The sequence below is a fragment of the Prinia subflava genome, chromosome Z, assembly GCF_021018805.1.
Source record: "Prinia subflava isolate CZ2003 ecotype Zambia chromosome Z, Cam_Psub_1.2, whole genome shotgun sequence".
NCBI lineage: Eukaryota > Metazoa > Chordata > Aves > Passeriformes > Cisticolidae > Prinia > Prinia subflava.
Genome location: NC_086283.1, coordinates 60,745,143 through 60,767,440, shown reverse-complemented (window position 1 = coordinate 60,767,440; position 22,298 = coordinate 60,745,143). Strand labels below are relative to the sequence as shown.

General features: G+C 43.2%; 1 protein-coding gene across 1 annotated transcript in view; it reads right to left on the bottom strand.

The window, feature by feature from the left end:
- Positions 1-9,333: 9,333 nt before the first annotated feature.
- CORO2A (coronin 2A) overlaps positions 9,334-22,298 on the bottom strand; it is a 72,802-nt gene continuing 59,837 nt past the window's right edge. The window contains exons 10-12 of the mRNA XM_063423749.1: positions 21,005-21,095; positions 20,465-20,736; positions 9,334-18,842 (exon numbers count right to left, since the gene is read on the bottom strand). Coding sequence (XP_063279819.1) covers positions 18,711-18,842; positions 20,465-20,736; positions 21,005-21,095 — 495 coding nt within the window. The 3' untranslated portion in view covers positions 9,334-18,710. The remainder of the gene's footprint in view (positions 18,843-20,464; positions 20,737-21,004; positions 21,096-22,298) is intronic.

Here is a 22,298-nt window from a genome sequence, read left to right as displayed (position 1 = left end):
TTTGTTTCAATTTGCTCTAATCTACCTGTCCCTGACCCTAGGCAAGCAGGTGGAAAACTGGCTATTCCCCTACCTCTACAACTGCTGCTGATAGCCAAGGGTCACTCTATCTTACACAGCTCTTGCAAGAATTGCCACAGCTTTTCCAAAGGCATCCCTACAACAATAAATTAGGCCTTCTCAAAGTACTGACAAAAAATCTTATATAGCAGGCAAAGAAGCACTAATGATGAATACCTGCCATGCAGCTGAAATGAGGCCACAGGAATGAATGCCCCAGAAGGTGCTCTAAGAAAATAACAAAAGCCAATTAGTGCTGCACATATCTTTCACAGGGTTTTGCGAACCTGAAGTACCTACAGTGCCTTACTGTGCCAGCTGAGCATCAACAGTGTCTTTGTCCTCAATAACCTCCTTTGGAAAGAAAATTTCTCCAGTTTTAAAACTCCAGACAGATTAGGGCCAAGAACGATCTATCTCTCTAAGTGACCGCTTTGGTGAATCCCTTAGGATCACTGTGACACCATGTTCAGGGTCCTCACGCCATGCACAGATTTCACCATTTTGAAAAACCACCTTTTCCTACCCAAGACAAAATCCTCCTTCCTTAGAAGCAGGCTGCTCTTCCACTCACTGCATAGTTGTTATATCTGGTCTGGAGCCAAATGTATGCACACCACGTGCCTCCAGCTAAACAGGATGAAACCCCTTACCAGATGCTGGCCCAAAAGCACACATCTATTGGGACAGCAGAGTAGAGAGCAGTGGTATGGCAATGTCCTACCTGTTTATTCACTGTCATTTCTCCTCGGCAAACACGCTGCCAATTTTTGAGAATAAAACCTGCAGGAGAGGCATGTAAGGTCTCTCCCCACAGGTGGAAGATTAACATTTTTTCTAAGAAATGTTTAGCTAATTTTCCAGGCGCTGATAGATTAAATGCCCCTGTGCCTTCTTAAATGTTCTGAGCCTGACAGTTACCATGCATACCTCATCCAACTGTTTGCAGTCACAAGCACTGTTTTCTATTCTGGCACACAGATTGGGTTTTCCTTTTCATGTCTATGCTGTCATCATCTCCGCAGCAGCTTGAGAAGTACCAGCGCCACAGCCATTCCTAAATAAGACCAAGCTTGTTTAGGTGCTGTCTATTTACAGATGCCAAGGAAAGAATGCTCACAGGCCGTCCCTGAGTCCACTCACTTCTGCCCTGGCTGCAATGTGAATGTTGGCATTCAGTCCCCACCCCAGTGCTCCTTCACAGCAAAAACAGGAGCTGCCTGTACCCTCTTCTGCCTCATCCCTTGACACTTTGTCTGTACACCTGTTAGGAATTCTGTGCTTTCCAAAGGAACACTTTCAGCATATTTTTTTGCTTTTCACACTTAAGATTATTCCTTCCTTTTTCTTTCATTATTTTCTCTGCTTTACACTTGCAGTTTCCAAGCTTGCATTGATGCTTGTGACATATGAGCCACATCTTCAAGAGTTCATATGCAATCCAACATTATCTTGTGTGGCAAGACCCTGACAGGTAACCTCTTCTGCATTTTTCTCATGGAATTCAGAAAAAAAGTTGCTCTGCTGGTCCATTAGGAGCTCTCAGTAAAAGTGCCCATTATTTCCTCTGAGCACAGTGGCTATTGTATATACAAGACAGAAAAGTGATTACAACTTATATATAACAACAATGATATGTTTTCTCCTCTCATTTCTTATCGTTATGTATTAGGGGCAGTGCAATAATGATATAACTCCAAATCTTCTTGGAGGGCATATAGCAAGGTTTATTAAAAGGTACACCCTTTTTATACACTGTTCTGGTACAACTGGACATGATTGGCCATTCAAACCAACACCTCTTCATAAACATGTTTGCAATAAACAGGATGGAAAAACAGCACATGCAAAGATTAGAAATTGTTTGGAATGCCTTCCCCCAGCTCCTCCAGAGCAATGCCTGGGAAAGTCTGTCTGACTTGCTTTCCCACAGGCTCTGCTGCTGCCTGATACCTAAAAAATTCTCTTTGGCCAGGCTGTCAGCATCCACAATTTGTCACCAAAAGGTTAGCAACAAAAAGTTTCTTGGCTTAAAGCAAGGTCAGCTAACATTCCCTTCAGTGTTCTGTATATGCACTTACACTGAAATATAAATCTAGTTGATGTGCTTCTTTTAATCACACTTTTCTTCATTTATATATAGCCAAAACTGTAGTAGAGGGAACACCAGAAGTTTGTCAAACAATCCATCTACAGGCACAAACCCTTTCAGCATGAAGAAATGCCCACAGAAGGGTTGCCTTTCCCCAGCTATTCCCTAACTCCATCTGCCTGTGGCTACTTGCCACCGGCTTACACCAGTTTCCATAGGGCAGTGTGCAGTAAGGCAGGTAATAGCCAGATCTGCCTCTTTCCATTGCATGTCTTCTCCTATATCCTGTGTACTTGCTCTGTAACTCATCCCTTCATGTCACAAGTACAATATTTGTCTCCCAGCCCATGCATAATATGACTGGGGTATCTCATATCCCACTTTACCACCCATCCCAACCTTACAACTTCACTTATTTGTGAAGCAGTAAGGAGTAACAAATAAAGGTTCTGGTATCTATACTGCATTTCGTATTTTTCTTTTGATGGCCATTTTCTCAATGGGCTTGTGAAAGAGTACTGTAAGGTTAACAAGTGAATAGGAATGGATAAATATTGTTGCAAGAGTAGATAATGTTTCATATTTCAAAGAAGAAGTCCACAAAACATCTATCTTCTTATCACAAGCAGTCTGCAGTTTAAGACTGTTTATTGTGTCTTACAGAGGAAAGAATGGAATATGGAATATTACAGAATCATCTGGACAGAAGGTCCTCATGACAGCCCTGTCCCCATCAAAACAACTCTTGTCTTGTTGCTGCTGCTATCATTCTTGCACATTACTAGATATCCATCACTCCAGAGGAAATCAGTGAGAGCTGAAGACGTGCTCTTACTGATGCTATATCAACATGAGAGAGCACAGGATCTACATCTTAATTCAGACAAGAATTTGTTTTGCTCTAGTGCAAGGTAATGCACACTAACTGCTGCTTAGGTTCAGCATTCAAATTCCAGTTGAAGGAGTTGTAGAGGCATCTGATCCCAGAAAGTATAAATCACATTTTCTCTGCTTGTTGGGACAAAGACAAAATCTACCAGAAGATATAAGAGTTTCTGACATTATTCACCTTTTCCTCACAAATGTCCTGCATTTCTCTACAGAGTCCTCACTTATCTGGCCAAAAATAAGGACAGAAGTAGGAACTCCTGTTTGACATTTTAGATCGCTTTGTTCCTCCTGAAACATAATTAAGGCTTCTTGAAAGACTTTAAATCAAAGGGTCAGCTGTAGTTGTTTTCTTGATTTGGGAGATCAGCCAACAACCAGCAACAGTCTAAGTAGTTAGCCCAGCAAATATGGTATTTTATTTTCCCTTTAAGGTCTAGGGAAACAGGTCTGGACAGTGGTCAGAGCAGTGGTTAGAAGTAAAGGGTAGTTGGGATTCACACAACAAGATGCCATTCTGCTTTAAAAAAAGTCAGTTAAAATGCAAAGCTTCCAGGCTCTTTTGACAAAACAAAACAATATAAAAAATAAACACCTACAACAAAAAATTATAAAATTTCCTGTTGGTGCCTGCTTCAGAAACAACGTAAATGTGATCAGCTTCACACTGAAAGAAGTCTACTACCAGAGTACCTACATACACATCAGTAGAGGTGTGTGGTAGTGCATGTGCATGTGAGTGTCATGAGAGTAAAATGTCTGTATGCCTGCATTTGTACAGGTTAGTTACCCATTGCACAAGATGCAATGAGATGAGATGAGGTGAACTACCTCATCGGCTGCATTTATAAGAGGGACAGAGAGATTGTTCAGAAGGGTTCTCATGACAAGGGTGAAGACAATGGGGGCCTCATACTCCCTACAAGTGTCCAAGCCAGTGTCACACAGAGGAGTACCAGACTCAGTGCCTTCCCTGATGTAGGAACTGCAAGGAGCTGGGCTGTCAAGGACTGTCAGAGCAGCCTAAGGCTGATGGGAGTGGTAAAGGTCAGCCAGAGGATAGTGAGTTGGAGATGGAGGGGTAGGAATGAGAGGGCAGATCATCAATACTTGAAGAGGCATCCTGGCAAACTAGTCCCAGAAGGGTGTTAATGGCTCAGCTCCAATGTCCGTGAAAGTATGTAAATAATTCCTGAATAAGGAATTCCCTCAAGCAGGTAACCTTGAAGGCAGCCAAGTGTTGAACTGAAGTGCATACTTTGTTCACAGGCACGGTGGCTCTTTAAGACTTTCTTTTCTTCTGCCCTACAGCATCATTACAAATTAGATTCCTTACCCTGAAACTGCAACAATAAAAGCCTTTGCTTTGCAATGTTATCCCAAAGAAGATGCAGAGAAATGGGTCATGACACCTTCAGATGCAGAGCTAATCCATCATGATGCACCATAGTGCCTACAAATTGCTGCCCCTGGCAGATTATGGCAGGCGTTTCCAATTGTTCCCAGGTGGCTAATATGTAGCAATGGTTTGTAACCTGCCCAGGCTGGACCACCACAGCTGCTCCACTGAGTACTTTGCAATATTGATAGATGCCCCTTTTGACCTAGAACACTGAATGTATTTAATAGAGGAGTATTGCCACCAAAATCATTCCCTTCCCTTCTTTTTCTCCCCATCCCCAATTTAAAGGTCAGAAGTAAAATCAAGCTCTATGAAACCTGTCTGTCTTTCTCATTTTAGGAAGAGGTATTTGTGCTTTCTTTTGACAGCTCAGTTGAAATGTTCTGTTCTATGTGATAGAAAGGATGGTTCTGCCCATTAACAGGAAGTATGCAAGTGAAATGATTCACACACCCTTCCCAGAAAGTAAGTTCTCTTTGTGATGGAGTACACATTTTCTGATTTCTCTGTCCCAAATCTAAGATCTGTCTATTCTCTGAAACATGATGACATAGTGTTTATTTTTTTAAGAGATGCTACTTAATTTAATCTTTAAGAAAGCCACATGTACAGAAAATAGCCAACCATTATTGACACTTGACACTGTGTTAGTAATAGTAGTGTCTTTCTCTCATGGGTGAACACAATTTCATTTTCAAGTTCTCCCAAATAAACCTTCAAAATTACGTCTAACAAAACAAACACTCCAAATACTAAAGTGTGTCTGTGTGTGCATACTTGTATTGGTGTACATACTTACATTTACATATGAGTTATGGACACTTTAGGAGCTCAATCCACAGACCTTTGAAATCTGCATCAATCTTCCATCGGATTCCAGCAGATGAAATTGAGCCTCTGTTTTGTTATTCATTCTCTCCTCTTTAGAAGCCATATTGCCTATTAGTACTGAATTTCCCTCATCTTCTATGCTCCTTTTTAGCTCCCCTTCCACATTACTTGCCCTTGATATTATTAACAGTATTCTCACTGATCTTTTGCTCACTCAATGATTTTAAGGCTGAAGGGACTTTTAAATTGTCTCTTCTGATCTTCCACATGACCCAATCCAGACAAACCTCACCCAGGCATTTTTACAAAGGACACAGTGGGTCATATTTGGCTAAAATTTTATCCAATAAGCACTCTTTCATAACCCAAGGATGTCACAGGTCAAAGAATTCACCACAGACTTTCTGTGACAGTGTCTTTCAGGTGTCAGTATTTTAGAATTAGAAGGGAAGACTTACCTCCATCCTGCTCCGTTTTACCTTCACTTTCTGTCAGCACCTAATGATTTTTCTCCAACATTTTTTAACTTTTGTAGCATGTACTTAATCTTTTTTGTTATATGCAATTATGTGTATTTCAGGAAGCCTATGTGTAGCAGGGGAGTACAAGACTTTCTGCCAATACTGAAAATTAAAGAAAGAGGCCTCATGATGAGGAAGAGAACCCATCCCATGGTGCTCTGTTATCACATCATCCTTATACTCTCTTCCAGGGAACAAGATATCAAGGCATCTAGTAATTTTATAAACAGCATAAAAGGAGCAAATTAAAGTAACATTTGAGCCAGGTAGGCACTCACTTAATGAGTGGCTGAACAAAAATAGCTGGACAACTGTTCATTGATTTCAGTAATTAAGACAGCTGAATTTCCAGTTGTAATTCAATATAGCACTGCAACCTCCAGGAAAAAAAAATCACCTACTAGCTCTTAATGGCAAAATTTTGAAGTTTGACCTCCCATTGTTCCTCAGGCACATTTTTATTTCAAGGTGTTCATAAAATACATTTACAGAGATGTATGACACAGTACACATAAACAGGAAACATAATATAAAAAATATTAGGAGAAAATAATGTAGCAGCTCTATAGAAGAAGGGAGGCCAGGCTTACAGTGAATATACTGAGCATGATTCCACTCATTTCTATAGATAAAAAAGAAACATACAGGCATTCAGAAACATGGCTACAGCCAAGATAACCTTTGAATGCACCCTTGTCTTCTGGGAGCCTGTGTACGGAGTTGTATCACAAGATTTGAACAGAACTGCTTAAAATAACCCAGAGGATCAGTGAGATTAATCCAATGAGAAAGAAGAGAATGAACTAAGGGTAATTTCACTGAGGGACTTAGTCTCCAGAAAGGCAAAGTGCTGTTGCAGGATAAAAATTGATAGTGTAGTCTAGAGTTCCACAAAATAGGACAAAAAGTAACAACCTTAACGTACAGAAAGGAAAATCCAAACAAGACATTAGTGTAAAGCTTTTTGAGGGTAAAGATAGAAAAGAATTGGCACAGATTACCTGAAGACACACATCTCCATCACTGGAGGTTTTAATAGGCCACACAAACACCTACCGGAATGGGATGAGTGCACTTAATCCTGCCTCAGGCACAGACATGGTCTTTAGTCCTTTCAGCTCTGGTCTATACATAACTGGAATCAAAACTCACCTAAAAAGGAGGAAACACTGGAGTCAACCACACGTAGTCTCCCCAGTGAGTTCCAGATCATATCTGCTTGAGTACATTTGTATGCTTGTATGGCAAAACCCTTTTGTACAGAAAACTTACAAAGCATTTCACATGGCAGCAAAATACAGCTGTAAATGCAAAGCAAGTAATATGTGGAGAAAGATTATAATATAGCCCCAAGGTATCATCTGGAGTCCTATCTACTTAGTTTATTGACAAAAGTTGAGCTACTCTAAATTGTCATTGAAATGTCTTGTGACCTTAACTGCAAATTAAGCTGTGTTCTTACAATTTGGAATATCATTTTCAATCATTAAGATTCAAGAGTTGAAATTTTAATGTGGGGGATTTTTCATGGTTCATAGGGCAAACCACCATAGTTGTCTTGCCACTATGTCACTATTCCTAAGGAAAATTAAAAAATCAGTGGGAGGATACAAGAACTGATGAAGAAGGAGATGAACTAAACTAATGCAAAATACATCCCATCACTTAAGAAATGCAGAAACAGTGAGAACAAACTCATTGTAACTGGCAAAACATATTTCCTCCCAGATTCAGACTAAAAACTGGCTTAGCTCTACTGCAAAGTGCAGCGTTGACACACAACATATGAAACTCCATCCTGCTGATTTTACGTGGATTCACTTAAGAAATGCATTTAGCCTAACTACTCATGGTGGTAACCACAAGTCATTCTACGGAGTCATCTCCCAGATAGCTATACTTAAAGGTGTTTCATCGATTTTGCCCTTTGTCAGCAAGAAGAACCAGTGATAGCTATGTAAGAGAGCAGAGAAAGTCATATAAAAATAGCTGCCAGCATTAGGAAACACATCAGCAGGACTAAGACAAAGCCACAGGGCTGATTTGATCCGTATATATTCCCTTGTTGTTTAGTAGTAGCAGTGACAATTCTGCGTAGTTCCACTGACAAACCATTAATTGGCAGCTTATGGTAGCCCTGCAGTTTCTATTCAAACTTAATCACAGATGCCAGCTAGCATCAGTGCTGACAGTTCTGCAGACTTACTTCTGTGTACTTGGTACTAGCACTAGGGAGAGCACACCTACACAAGTTGTCCACACAGTGTCCTGACAACAGCTAAGGGACGATTCTCAGTCCTAATTATACATCAAGTCTTGGGCCCAAGTAAGTTGATAGCAGTTCCATGACTTTGTGTTGTGCCTTCACTTGTTACTTGACACTCATTTGCATGATTTTATGCACGATAACAGGAACATGTACAGTGTGTTGGGATACAAATGCTTTATTTAATGTTGAGCATATAGGCTAAAACGATATAGATAAAACCTGAAACATACCATCATCGCTGAGCAGATGTAAGAAAGAAGCCCCTTCTCCAAAGACAAATATTAGCTACAAGGTCACGGCTGTTAAAATTATCTCAGCATGTACTTACAAGAATTGAATAATACAACTAAAACTATGGCATTACTCTCAATAAGCGATTCTTAAAGAAACTGAGGCATTTGCAGCATCTAAGTTTGAAGCACCAGAGTGTTCACTTAAGTAAACTCTTGTGGGAAGGAAAACACTCCTCCTTTCTGATTTCTGGCAATGGCTTATAGCAGAAAGCTGCAAATGAAGAGATCCATTTTTAATAGGGTATTTATTGTTCCCCAGAAAGGCTCATGCACTTAACATAAAATCAAATTAAACCCAAGTACCTTACCAAAATAACTCAATTAATATAATTTATTTCACATGTCAGAAAATGAGTGTGATCTCAGGTGCTCCTATTCTGTGGTAAACAGTTCAATTATACTTATACACTTTTATATAAATTACCATTGTAAGAATACTCTAAAAACAAAGATAGATGGCATTCATATGCTCTGATATTTTGTTGCTTTGTTAAAGTCTCTAAATATCTCAATTTTCACACCTCATCATTTATTGTCGCTAGAGAAGACCATTTTCATCTTTTCATCTTCACATTAGAATATGTTCTGAACTGTTTGCTTCGACTTACCATTCGTGAAACAATAGTTCCCTCTCCTGGACTGAGGTAATGCTACATTTAGGGCAGAGAAACCTCTGCAGAACAGAATTCCTTAATGTTTACTGAAGGTGTGGGTTTTCTTCCCAAATTGAACAACCATACAATAACACGAAAAGCCCTAAAGTCTGTACACAAAGAAGTCAAGCACATAAAGAAATAGAGGTGTAGAAATCAATGAAGTATTGGATTGTGAGGCTTTGCATTCAATTATAGCTGAAGGCACTGATAGCTGCAACAGATGTAAGTAAGGATCTGTCACCATCTTGATAGTGAAACATAAATTCTCTGCATTGATTCCCAAACTCTCAGGGTTTTCAAAAAAGTGATACAAGTCACTGATCTGGAAGGAGGAATTTATTTGAAACAAGTCTTTAATTCAAGGTCTTGTGCTTTTGGACCAGAGCATTGATTACATAACCAAAGATCAGCTACATACTAAATTTTTAAAAAGTAACCACCCACTGAAAGAAGAGACAATGGATAGAGGAAGTAAGGCAAAAAAACCTCAAGGCCCCAGATTCACAGAACAAAACTTTGCCTTCAAAGACACCAATTGTCATCCCCACCTTGAACAAAGCATTAGGAAGCAAATTTCTGAAGAGGCACAAGCACCTAAAACTAACTTTTGCTCTCTCACAAGGGTTTTTGTGTGAAAAGCAGCCCAGTGCAGCAAAGTACCAGTATATAAAGAGTGAAACACTCTCCGCTACCTGCAGCTGGAGACAAACAGCAGCTACAGAGTCAATCTTATGAGCAAAGGGTACCAAACTCTCCGGAACAACACTTTCAAGTTCACACTACAAGTCTTGCTTCACAGATTACAATGACTCTTGCCCTGTCTGGCAAGGAGAAGCTGGGAAAAAATCTGATGGTCTCTGCAGGACAGGACCTGTATTTGAACCATGGCAACTGTTACTCTTGACCAAAATATCCCTGGACAAAAGTTGTTCAAAGCACCCTCTCTTTGCAACAAGACACCCCTGAAAGGGATGAGACTCTGCAGAGGCTCACATGGAGGTGGGGAGTGTGAAAGGTGTAACTCCCAAGTCCATTTCTAGGGATGTAATACAGAAGATCAGTCTGTGTTAACTATCAGGAAATTTATTCAGAGATCTGTGAACATTGAGTAGTCCTGCTGGATTAGAAAACTTGCCCAGAGCCTGGGCATACAGTTAAAACAGGCAGAAAAGACTGGTACACTTAATTTCCATTTCTTCAGTACCCAATTCGTTGCACTGCAAAAAACCCATAGTGAACTTCACCAGAGAACCTGGTGATGGCCTTTCTTCTCTGTTGTCTAAAAGATACTGTTTCAAGAGCCACATACTCCCATAATTAGTAACCCAATACTTGCTGTTGTGATAATAAATAGTAAAAACTTCTCTCCACACATACAAAGGAGCCTGAAGCTAAAATGGTCCTGTGGGAGGAACATCTTCTCTAGCAACATGGTCATCTTTAGGTAGTTGAAAGGGCTTAATATTTGGTATACTGACCTGCTCCTTTCTAGCATTGAATTCAAATGAGTAGCCAAACAAGCCTGCTACATTTGCCTTCCAATGCAGAGAGAAGCACGTGTTTTGAGCCAGGTGTTTATTTGTATGGTCTTTTCATGAAAGGATCTCAGACGCCTGTTCCATCGCTACAAGATGAACCATGCTTTCATGAATTATGTACACAGTGATTCGCTCCCTTCTAGTGATTACTTGAACTAAAATAAGGTTTTTTCTTTCTATATACTTCCACTGTTTGCATCTGATTTTCATTGTGTCTTTGTGATGATCCAAAACTAATTTTTTTTTCAAGCCTTTTTTTTTCCTACTTCCAGAGGCTTGCTAAAGAATTGTTACAACCTCTGGGCATAAGGGTCAGGCACAAAAGCACTGTAAGAACCTGAGTATGAACTGCTATGATTCACTTCTTTGGCCCTAAAAAAGGGTGCCCAGATGGGCCATACACTTAAGAGCTGGACTCAGAGATCCTTGTGAGTCCCTTTCAACTCAAAATATTCTGTGAAATACCAACGATATACTTTTTCACCACTCCTCTCAGACAAAAGGCAAGGATTCTCATTTGCCTCTCACTTTTTCAGTGTGCTTCCCTTCCCTAAACATGTATTTGGCTTGAATACGATTGCACTTTTAACTTTACCACCAGCAAAAGCAATTGTGGGTTTATGAGCAGACAAAATTTATGGGTGTAGAAAAATGTGACACACTTCATATTACAGTGTCTGAGCCTTAGGAACACACTTACCTCCCTTGAATCTATTTACTTTCAGCAGCAAAAGAAAGTAAAATCAGTTCCTTATTTTGCACCTTGCTGTAAATGCTGCTAATTCTACCACTTTTCCAGCTGGGTCAAAGCATCTTGCGCCCTTGTTTCATGAAAATAGTGCTTGAGCAGAATTTCCTTTAAATCTTCCCAAAGAAGCTGCCTCACAAATAAATCACAATGGACATATTAAACATACTTTTTGTAAAAGGCTCAGGTAAACTCACATGAAAAAAATCTGTAGGAACATCTTTGTGAAAATTGAAGAATCCATTTGCCAGGCCCTGACAAAAAAAAATTGTACCTAAACATTTTGCATCACAATCAGATACACTGATAACTGACCTGGAAATTAAGCTTTCCAGATTGCATTAAGTCAAAGAAGCTGATGTGTTCTGTAAAGGATATCAGTAGGAAGTAAGGTTTGATTCAAAACACACTACCTTCACTTTTAAGTGATTCTACCATACAGACTACCCCTCAGGTTTACTCACCAGAATTTTTTGTTCCTTGCTCAAATTTGTCCACATCAAGTCCTGCAGAGATATGGAATGAGTGCAAAGATTTAACTTTGGCATGTAAAACACATAGACCTGAAGCTGAGGTAAGGTATTGATGGTATTTTCCATAGATCTTTCAAGGTCTGATCAAATATACCCACATGAGTCAAGACGGTGAAAACATAAAGCATCAAATCCAACACAAAGCAGGTGAGTTTTGTCATCAGAAGTCCTAATACAGAGGGAAGCATATGAGGCAACATTCAAAGCAGATGAAGGCCCAAGCTCTCAACTGTTAAACGAAATAAAATTATGCTGCCTCTATCCACTTCTAACGTCCCTCACATATGCTATCTATATCTCATGGCTAAGCACTGGAAAAGACAAAAAACACAGATAACTTTCTGCTATTAAGTCCCTTTCCCTGAGAATACCTAGGGGTGGTTTTGGTTGGATCAGAGTTATCTGACGTGCCAATTTATACTGAAAATAAAACATGCAAAAACTAGATGAGAGAAAATCAAATTAAAAAATCTTCATTTATGTATGCATTCATTTTAAAAACTTCCTTAAACAGATTATTGTGCATCATTTTTTCACAGACAAGGATTTGGAGAGAACTGGGCTCAATGTTTGCCATGCTGTGACACAGAAAACTAACTCAGAAGCCTTTTTCCTCTAATTCTGCACAAAGATCTTACTCAGAAGAGATTACCTTGCTGACAGAAGCAGCAATTGCCAGTAGCTCAGAGGTGCAGAATTTTAAGCGTGGTAGCTCTAAGAATGTAGTCTCAGTCCCAGTCTTTTGAGGACCAACTGAAAAGGGTTTCCTAGGTGCATGTGAGCCACTTAAAACAACTAGAAGGAAGTGACAAGTGATAGAGGACTCTGCTGTCCACTACAAGGGTCAGAAGCCCTATATCTGTTGATCAGATTTATCATTTAGGGAGGTTTGCTGCTTGTGTGGGGCTCTCGTTGAGAATGTTGTGCAGAGGCTACCTAGGCTTATTTATCTACCTTTCTACTACACAGTGGTGGCTTTTCATGTGTGTACCAAAGACACCACCAGGGGTGACCTGAGGATCATCACGTGTAACTAGCAGGCTTGAGGGGCACTGCTGAGGAGCACGGACACCCAAGTGGCTTTCTCCATTGTGCCCAAAGAGGGCTCAGCAGAAACTGCATGGACCACTGGATGCACAGCTGATGTTCACAGCAGACTTCTGATCTCCACAAGCACAGCAGCCATGGTGACAATCCAAAGAACAAAACCAGGTTCGAAAGAGAGGGAAAGGTAGCAGAGAAAAACAGATATTGTTGAGGTAGATAAGTAGATACCTGCTGTATACCAGATTAGGGAGGGTCAAAATAAGGAGGACCAGTTTAAGGTATACTTCAACACCCTGTAGGTACATGGGTTTGTGGAGCCAGATGGGTTTGACCCAAGTGTGGTGAGGCAGGTAAAGCCCAGTGGCATTGGAAGGTCACTCTCAGTAATCTTTGAAAGGTGGAGGTGAGTGGGAAAAGTTGCAAATGACTGACTCTTAGCCCTGCCTTCTAATCGTGTGAGGAATAAGATGAATCAACTACAACCTCATGCAATCCTTTGGAAGATATTGGAGAAAATCTTCCTGGAGAACATTTTCAACAGCATGAAGAATCAGAAGGTGCTCAGGAGTAGTCAGCCTGGATTTCTGAGCTGAAAACCAAAAACTGTTTACAAAACAAATCCAAAGCTATTGAACATCTCCCTTAGTACCTGCACGCTGGGACAGTGCAGACTCAAACAAGTTTAGAGAGCATATAAAAGTGGAAGGGATGAAAGGTACAACAGCCAGCTCTACTGCACTTTGGGGGAACCTCAAAAGGAGAAATGTAGAGCCGGGCAAGGAGGAATGTGATAAAGCACAGCAGTGGTAATTGCACCATCCTGCAGCTGAGGAGTACCTCCATGCACTGGGACATGCTGGGGACTTGTGAGGCTGACAGGCAGTTTTGCAGAGAAATTCTGTGAGGTCCTGCTGGACAGTAAGCTGAGTTTGAACCAGCAGCACTGGCTTCCTGCAAAAATGACCAACCCTATCCTCAGCTGTATTTAGAAGTACATTAAGAGCGGCTCAAGGGAATTTGTCCTTCCTCTACCCTCAGTGCTGGTGAGGCCATGTGAGGAGTGCCAAGTCCAGTCCTGGGCTACCCAGCACAGACAAGTTGTAGACAGACTGCAGTGGCACCAGCAAAAGCTCAGAGATTCTGCTCTGAAATGGTGCTGTAGCATGTCCAAGAAGCAATTCCTGATACTGCAACTTCACTTCAGTGCCCCCCTGCAGCTCACAGCCATCCCCTATGCTAGGGAGGGATGCTACCCAGCCCAAGATCAACAAGAGTCATCTGCTGCTTCCCACTGCAGGGCAAATGAGGGGGCATCATCTCCATGCTCTCCTCTGCTCGCAGCTCCTTGAGCACACCAAGGGTACAGCTTCAGAGATGAAAAATAAAATGAGAAAGACAGCTATTGTCTAGGTTTTAGTCTGCAGTTGGCAGCTGGCCTGGAATAGAGCACGAAGATGTTAAGTGTGGCTCTAAATCCAGCAGGCAAGCTAACACTGCAGGGCTGTGTTTTACTCTCTCTTTGAGGTTAAGCAGCCATAACACCAGAGCTGCAAAGGCGCTGCAGGCTCTTCCCCTGCCTCCCACACCAATCTGCCTGCTGCTGCCTTTTTCAAGGCTTTGCTCAGAGCAGTATCAGCCCCTGAGGAGGGACACAGTGCCTGCACACACACACTCTCACCAGCACAAGTTTCCTTACAAGACCAAGAGGCCAGGAGGTCACAGAGTCCTGATGACATGGCAGGTGCACAAATTTCCCAGCACAGTCCTCCTCCAGCAATTTCCACCATTTTTCCTCCTTACACTGGCCTAAAATATTCTACAGAAACATTTAAAATTACACCTTGAATGCAGCCATGAACATTTCCATGACCAAAGCTGTAATGGATCAACAAACCACTACTGTGGAGGACAGCTCCAAGGACATGAGCACAGGCAATGGTTGTCCAGATTTTCAGCATAGCTACCATGCCCATGGGAATCAGAGCAAAACAAAAACAACAAAATGAGCTTTAAAGAGAGCTACAGACTTGAGCTGGCTTCAGCCCACAAATTTTTTCCCCATGATTGGAGATATCCGGCATCATGACAGTAAGCATAATGGGGATTTCGTTTGTATTGTGATCTAGCTGGAGGTTGCAGCTGCTATATTGTGCTTGTATTGTCCATGCTACTTCAGCCTGCTAAATCCAAATCCCATCTACAAATAAGTAAATTTGGTAATAACACATTAAACCCTCCTCATGTGGAATATCTAAAAGAGCCTAGTCAGAGTGTACTGCCCAAGAGAAGAGCCAGGACTGCAAGACAGCAGCAACCACCTTACCACGCAGAATCCATCTCCAGCAGGACTGAGTTTACTCAAGGCAACACACACAGCAATTCAGAACAGCATGAAACAGCAGCCCCTTTATAGCATCAAGGGCAACTGGAAAAGATATAAAAAGACAGGGCCATCTGCATAACACTGTGTACAACCCACCTACTAAAATAAGGCCACAGCTTGACGCAAGCGAAAGAGACAGTAGGTGACACTCCCTTCAGATCTTGATTCAGCTTAAGATTCAGTCACTTCAACAATACAATAATAAAACAACAATCTTGCATGTATTAAAAAGTAAAACTCTAAATATATTTATTATTCAGTTATATTTGCTTTTCATTGCACAGATTTGGTTTTTATCCCCATGTTTAACAGTTTTTTTACAAAGCTTTTAGGAGTTTTAGAAACTGTTAAAATGATCACTCAAAACTATTTAGGCATAGATCATGAACGCATAACTCCATTTCCTCAAGGTTTTTTCCATGTGAAAGATTAGTGGTTGCAGTTAAGCTCCAAATTTAAATAACATTTCACATAACAGTCCACGCTTTTACAGGCATACTGTCTAAAAAAGAGCTTTTGATCAAATCGTCTCACCAAAGCCTAAATGAAAGCACCTTCTTTTCCATAAATGCTGAAATCAACACAACCCTAGGATAAGAACCATAGCGGCCAACCATTCTCTATGCTAGTAAGTCATAGAATAACAAAGAAACAGTCCTCAAGAGGATGTAAAAATACCCAGGAAAAATTACTTTACTTTGGAAATAATTTAAATAATTTATTTTGTATGAATAAGCAAAAAAATGCAGCCAATAAAACACATCTGGTGACAAGGATGTGTCCTAGACATATCCCCTAGACCTAGTTGATTCTGTGATTTCTACGTGCCTGTCGTGGTTGGGGGGGGAGGTGAATTTCTCCAGGGGGATGTGGGCAGTCCAATCAGTAATCAGCTTTTCTGCTGGCACCTGGATTGGTCACTCAGAGATTTAGACACGCCTCTGAGGACACAAAGAGTTAAAAGCAGGAGTCTGAGGGGCTCGGCCTCTTTTCGGATCCGGGTGTCAGCAGAGAGACGTCTCCAGTCTCCTTCCCCCACCTGGCCACGAGGCTGGGTGGGGGAGGGGAAACACGTGGTCGGCTCAGGTAAGCCGGAGCCCCCCCAGGGGGGGGGAAGAAGAGAGGGGACAGGACTGGAACTGAGCTGCCCCATCCAGGATGGAGGGGTGGAAAACTGTGGAAGTGCCTTCTGTGTGTGCTCATCCCCCTCCTCCCCCCAAACTCCGAGAGAAGGTGCTCAGCCATGTGGGGGGTTGCCGAGCCTGGTCTGCAGCACCCTGCCGAGAAGAAACTGTTAACCCTTGCTTGGCAGAAAGAAACTTTTCTTAGACATTGATTCTCATGACTGGTGGTTTTCGGAGAGAGGGAAGCGGCCTGGGACCGAGATGATAAAGCATGATTGGAAGGAATTCGATGGAAGAATGAGAGGAGTAGCCTTGGAGCTGGACTTTTCTTGCATAATGTCAGCCATGGACTGAACTTGAGTCTCTTTTGAACATAAACTGCATTTTTGGGTGGATGCAGCTGCCCCTTGCTTTTGCTACAGTGACTGGCACTTGAAGTGAGTAGCGAGCAGAGAAGAGAGGGGGAGGGTGAGGTGGCACCCTCTGCCCTCAGGGCAGACCTGCTCCTGGAACCCCGGCCCCTGGGTGAAAAGGGGGAGAGCTTGGCATGCAGCATTCTTAAAAAGCCCTGTATGTAGTTTTGGCCTATGAGACAGCGGTGAGAGCGCTGGACATAGGAAAAAGAGAGTGCCACCTTAGCAGACTTCTCCGGGCGGTGCTATGGGTGACATGGAAACACATAAGGGGTGGACCCGTGTTTTCTGAGGAACAGTCTGTGGTGCGAGAGAGACTCCTCTCTCCCTTGCTGAATTGAAGATTAGTTTGTTTTTGAGTGGTGATGGTTTGATCTAAAACCCAGGGGTTGGTCTGTGAAGAGTGATGGGTGGGGAGGTAGAAACTGGGAGAAGAAAATGTTCTAAGAAGTTTTTATTTCTGTCTCTGTGTGTGTTTAAGAGTATTTCTGTCCCTGTTCTTATGTAATTAATAAAGTTTTGGTGGGGTTTTTTTGTTTGTTTTCAAGGTTTAAGCCTGCTCTGCTCTGTTCCTGATCACATCCCACAGGAGTTGTTAGAGAAAAAACATATATTCATGGGTGCACTAACATCTGGCCAGTGTTAACCCATGACAGTGCCACAATAGAGGTGCACAGTTACAGGTTAAACAGTGCTTGCTTGCTCTGCCTGGGTTTAACACATCTCCATAAGGTCCAGCATCAAGCCAGAGAGCTGGTGCTGAAGGGCACAGATCAGTGTGGTCACAGAGCTGAGGAAGGCTGAGCAGCCTGGGAGGATGCAGGGGGCTGGACAACACGGCTGGCAAGAGGGAACCTGCATCTGTAGATGGCTGCAGGAATGGGACAAGGTGCTGGCACCTGGGAGCTAAGGAAGCAGCAGCTGCAGGCACTAAGGACAAGTGACACTCCAGCAACCCTGGAGGGCTGTTCATGGCTGGCCACAGACGTGCGATCTTACTGTGGTTGACACAACACTTCTAGCACCATTGCTGAAATGCCTGCAGTGGGCTGGGGGGTCCAACTCCCCACTCATCCTTTTAATCTCGCTTGGCAAATTCCCCCATTGCCAACACTGTGCAGCTTTAAATGCTGTCCTTCCTCATACCTCTGATGACCCCCAGCTGACTGCAGCTGGTCTTTGGCAGAAAGAGGGAAAGAAGGCCACTGACTCACAGGACACAGAGACTCCTCAGCTCCTCTGGTGAGAACTAGCCCACGTCATCAGCTTTCCAAAGTAGGACCTCCAACACTGACTCTCCTTTTCCTATGGCGAAAGTGCCGGCCCTTGGCACCCCCAGTGCAGCCTCCCACTCGGAGCGGGACTATCCCCAGCACCAGGTCAGGGCAGCCACAGCTTTCCTGAACGCCCTGGGGGCAGGGCCAAGCTGTGAGGTGAGAGCCGTGCATGGGGACCACTGTGGAGCTGGAGGTGCCTCTGAAGCTCAGCAGGGTGGACTCCCTGGGCAAAGGGATGGCAGCCACAGGAGCCACATTGCTGGGCTCTAAGGTGAGAAGAGAAGCTGGCAGCTGCTTTCAGTCTCCCATTCTCCTGTCGTGTGGAGGGGCAGCAAAACAGGTTGTTCCTAGAGCTTAACATTTAGTTTCTCCAGGACCAGAAGAGCAAGATTTTCCAAAGTCTCTCACTAGCATTAACACACAAGCTTCTGACACTGGTGAGCAGGCAAGCAAGGGGAGCCTGAAGAAGCGCAGCAAATCCATCAAAAACTGTCTGGTGATGATTAGGGAAATGTGACCACCACAAGCCAGGGACGTCCATGCTGCCTGAAATATCAATTTTACCCCCAGTAAAAAACCCAGGAGGAGTAATCTGCAGTCACTCCCTGTGTCCAGGAGTACAAAGGCCAGCAACCTCAGTAATTGCCTGTGTCCATGCTGAGGTTTCTGAGCTCCAGCTCTAGCTGTTTAATTTGGACATCTCTCTGGATTACCAACTCACGTAGTCGACGGATTTCTTCCTGTTGCCGGTAATACATCTGTAAAAGCTGTAAGAAAACACACATCTTACTTACTTTACTCTAAGAAAACAAAGGCTTAACCTGACAATGCCTCCAGAGCCGTCACATCTCTTCTGAGAGAAAGAGGAGGCCTTCAACCAGCAGACAACATTAGCAGTGCTCCTGTTGTCCACTAGATTGGGCTATGGCTGCATGTGTTTCACAGGAAGTATTTGGAGTCTAAATTCCTGCTTCTGCCACATTTCTTTCTCTGATCTTGGGCAAGTCCTTTTTCTCTTCCAGCTGGGACTAGCATAGTCTTTCACTATGCATGCAGCAGAGTATCCAGCTCTGCAAAGGCTGCTTCTGTAACCTTGTGGTGCCAGCTCAGAAATATGTGGGAAAATACCCTTTTTCGCACCACAGGGAAATTCAGATGCAGAAATTCCTGCCCTATCAAGGTGCACATGCTAAATTATTACAGAGATGAAAGGAGACCTCAGTACAGGTGTAGGTAGAATGTTGCAATGTATTTGAACAGCTTGGGCCAGCAAGTGCCCCAGCCAAACCACCTGCAGCTATTGTTATTAGAACCCTCAGGAATTTGTCAAGGTTACTGAGAAAAACAGGGCTAAAAAAAGAAAAGAAGAGCCTGAGAAACAGAATACCAAGAATGTAAGACCTAGATAAAGAAGGCCCACAGAGCAATAACCTGGGACCAATCATGTTTCCTGGAGGGTGAGTGTTGGACATGTGGACAAGAAGGAGGAATCAACCAAGAAATGTGTGACCAGTAGTTTTACAATCTATAAATGTAGAGTAATGTAAACAATAAAGGGCTTCTGCTGAAATCATATTGGTTGTGTCCTTCAGAGGTCCTGAGCTCCCGCAGTAGAAAATCATTCCAGGGTTCCTAAAACCAAACACACTGCACGTAGTTGAAAATGTCCCTGAGCTGCCAGCACTGTGAGGCTGACAAATCACTAACAGAGATGTAACACCAAATCACCACAGTGCCAGCTTTGATTACTGTACAGAGAGCTGGGTTTCCATGACTAAAGACAGATCATGGAGCTGCCAGGATCTTTTCTAGAGCTTTCCCAGGTGCATGCTGCAGCCAGCAGCCAACCCCAATAGCACTGCACTAACAAGTTGCCCCTCAGCAGTGAGCTGCAGAGGCAGACTCATTCTTGTGTCAGGGTCCACAACACAGGCAGTCAAGACTACATGGATGCACCAGGGCTACACCCAGTCCTTTCACAGAAATCCCTGCTGCCTCAACAGGATTGCTGACTGCAGTTCTCATCAAAGGGTTATCCTGCATGAACTCTCTCCTCTTCTCCAGAACCTGGAAGCCACAAGGACCTCCTTGTCCCCAGCCAGCCGCCAGGCAGGTCTGTGCTACGAGAATGCCACAAGAAGCAAGAACGCTGACTGTCCCCTCCTTTCCAGACCTCCTCAGCTGGGATGCTGCTGGGCCATGTTTCTGCTACCCATGTGGCACTCAGGGCAGGCAGAGAGCTTTTGGCACCAGAAAAAACAAAGAGCTTGTACTAACACCAGTCTGCAAAATAAACCCTCCCTGAACTGTCACCATGTGGATGGCATCCTTTTATCATCTGGCTTTGGGCTTCCCTGTGGCCCCAACACTTCGACCCAGACAGTCATACCTCATTTTCAGTTTTTGGTGGTGGACACTCAAATATGCCAAAGCCATTGGAGAGGCACATTTGCTCATTTTTTGGCAGTTTCTCCTCCACTTTCAGCCTTTTTCTGCCATCTTCATTCTCTCTTGGCTTCTGCTTGTCCTCCATTGACAATCTTCCTCCCCCTCCCTGTTGCTGGCTCAAGTCAGTAGCTTTGATGAGTGGCTCTGGCTCAAGAAACTGTGGTACAGGGTTCACAGCTTCAGAGCCTGGTCTTAAGGATACCAAGAGAGGCCCTAGGGAGGGAGGAGACAAGTAAATACTCACAAACCACACCCAGAAATCAGCAGTAAGCAATTCATTCAGAGATGAACATGTAGGAACCTGACCAGAGCAGCTTCCAGAATTTACAGCCACCAAGTTATTTTAGCTTCCAGTCATATTTACTATGTCTCTCCTTTTCCTTCTTTCCTCTTTCTCTGGCAGGTAATAGGCCAGAGAGCTGGCAGCAGCTTACCCAAGCCCTGGGGAGCTGAAGGGCTGGGGAGCTCTCCATGTGCTGACCTTTGTTAATTCCGCTGAGCCATTCTTGTGCTGTCAATGCTGGTTGGGCTGCTGCAGTCCAGGGGTAGATATCTTCCTGGTATGATTCCGACTGGAAGAAAACAGAAGTCCAGAGTAACTATGTCAGTGAGATTTTGGCTTAAAGAGATCATGCTGGATTGTGGTGGAAAAACTAATTTATTCCCCTTCAGCACAGGGTGTGTCATGAGCACCCACCAGCTCAGAGATAAAGTCTTTCCACCTGCTGTGAACCTCTCTGCTCCTCACGTCAGCTCAGAACAATTGCATCGTAAGGCCTAATTTAAATCATGTCAGCAAGGTCTTCAGACTGGAGGTGTAGTCGTGCATTTCTGTACCCGAGCAGGTGTTTCCATATAAGGAAGTGAAGCTAGAATTTTCTATAGCCTGCTCGCTGTAATTGGCTCGGTCCCAACACAGACACAGTGATAGGACTTTAGAAGTGCACCTCAAAGTCTAGTGTCCATCTCATTGGGCCAAGAGCCAAAAAAGCCCACCTAGACCATCGAGTACTAAAGGGCCTGCATAAGGGTACACGAGGCTTTTTGGGAGTGCCTTAGCCTGTGTAGCTTTGCTTGGTACACTGTGCTCGGCTTATCTCTTTTCATTTTGTAACGTTTATTATTTTTCCTGTTATTAAAACTTTATTTTACAAAGCATATCCTGGGAAGCCGTCTCGCTATTTTATTAAGCCATTTCTCCGCTGGCTGGACCCTCGGAGTTATCGGGAGAAATCTCGATAAATGGCGCCTTCGAACAGGGACCCTACATTAGGGTAACTGAATCGAAGTTTGCTGACAGAGCCCTCACGTTCAGCTAGGCCATTTTGCTCTTGGTTTCGTTTTTTTAAAAGCAAGCTCGTGGTGGTTTTTTTGGTCGTGAAAATAAAACCACATTTTTGGGTCAAAAAGGCTGAGAGGGAGCCTTTTGACTGAACCCCTATACCGGTGAGAGGGGGTCTTTGCCGGACACCGATTCTGGTACAAGGTGGATTACTCTTTAGAAGAGAGAAGCTGCAGTCTAGCAGAGCTGGAGACAGAACAGCTAATCACCGAGTGACCTGAGAGAGTCGGAGACAACCAAGAGCTGCCGGGAGATCACAAGAGCCATTCTGGTGAGTGACAATGGGGACCCGGCAATCCGTAGAACAGCGAGACACCTTTTGTTATTTTAATTATAAACTGACTATTCAAGACTATAAGTTTGAGAGGAAAGAACTTAAAAAACTTGTGAAATGGGTCTATAAGAAGTATCCGGACACTAATACAGCTGAAAC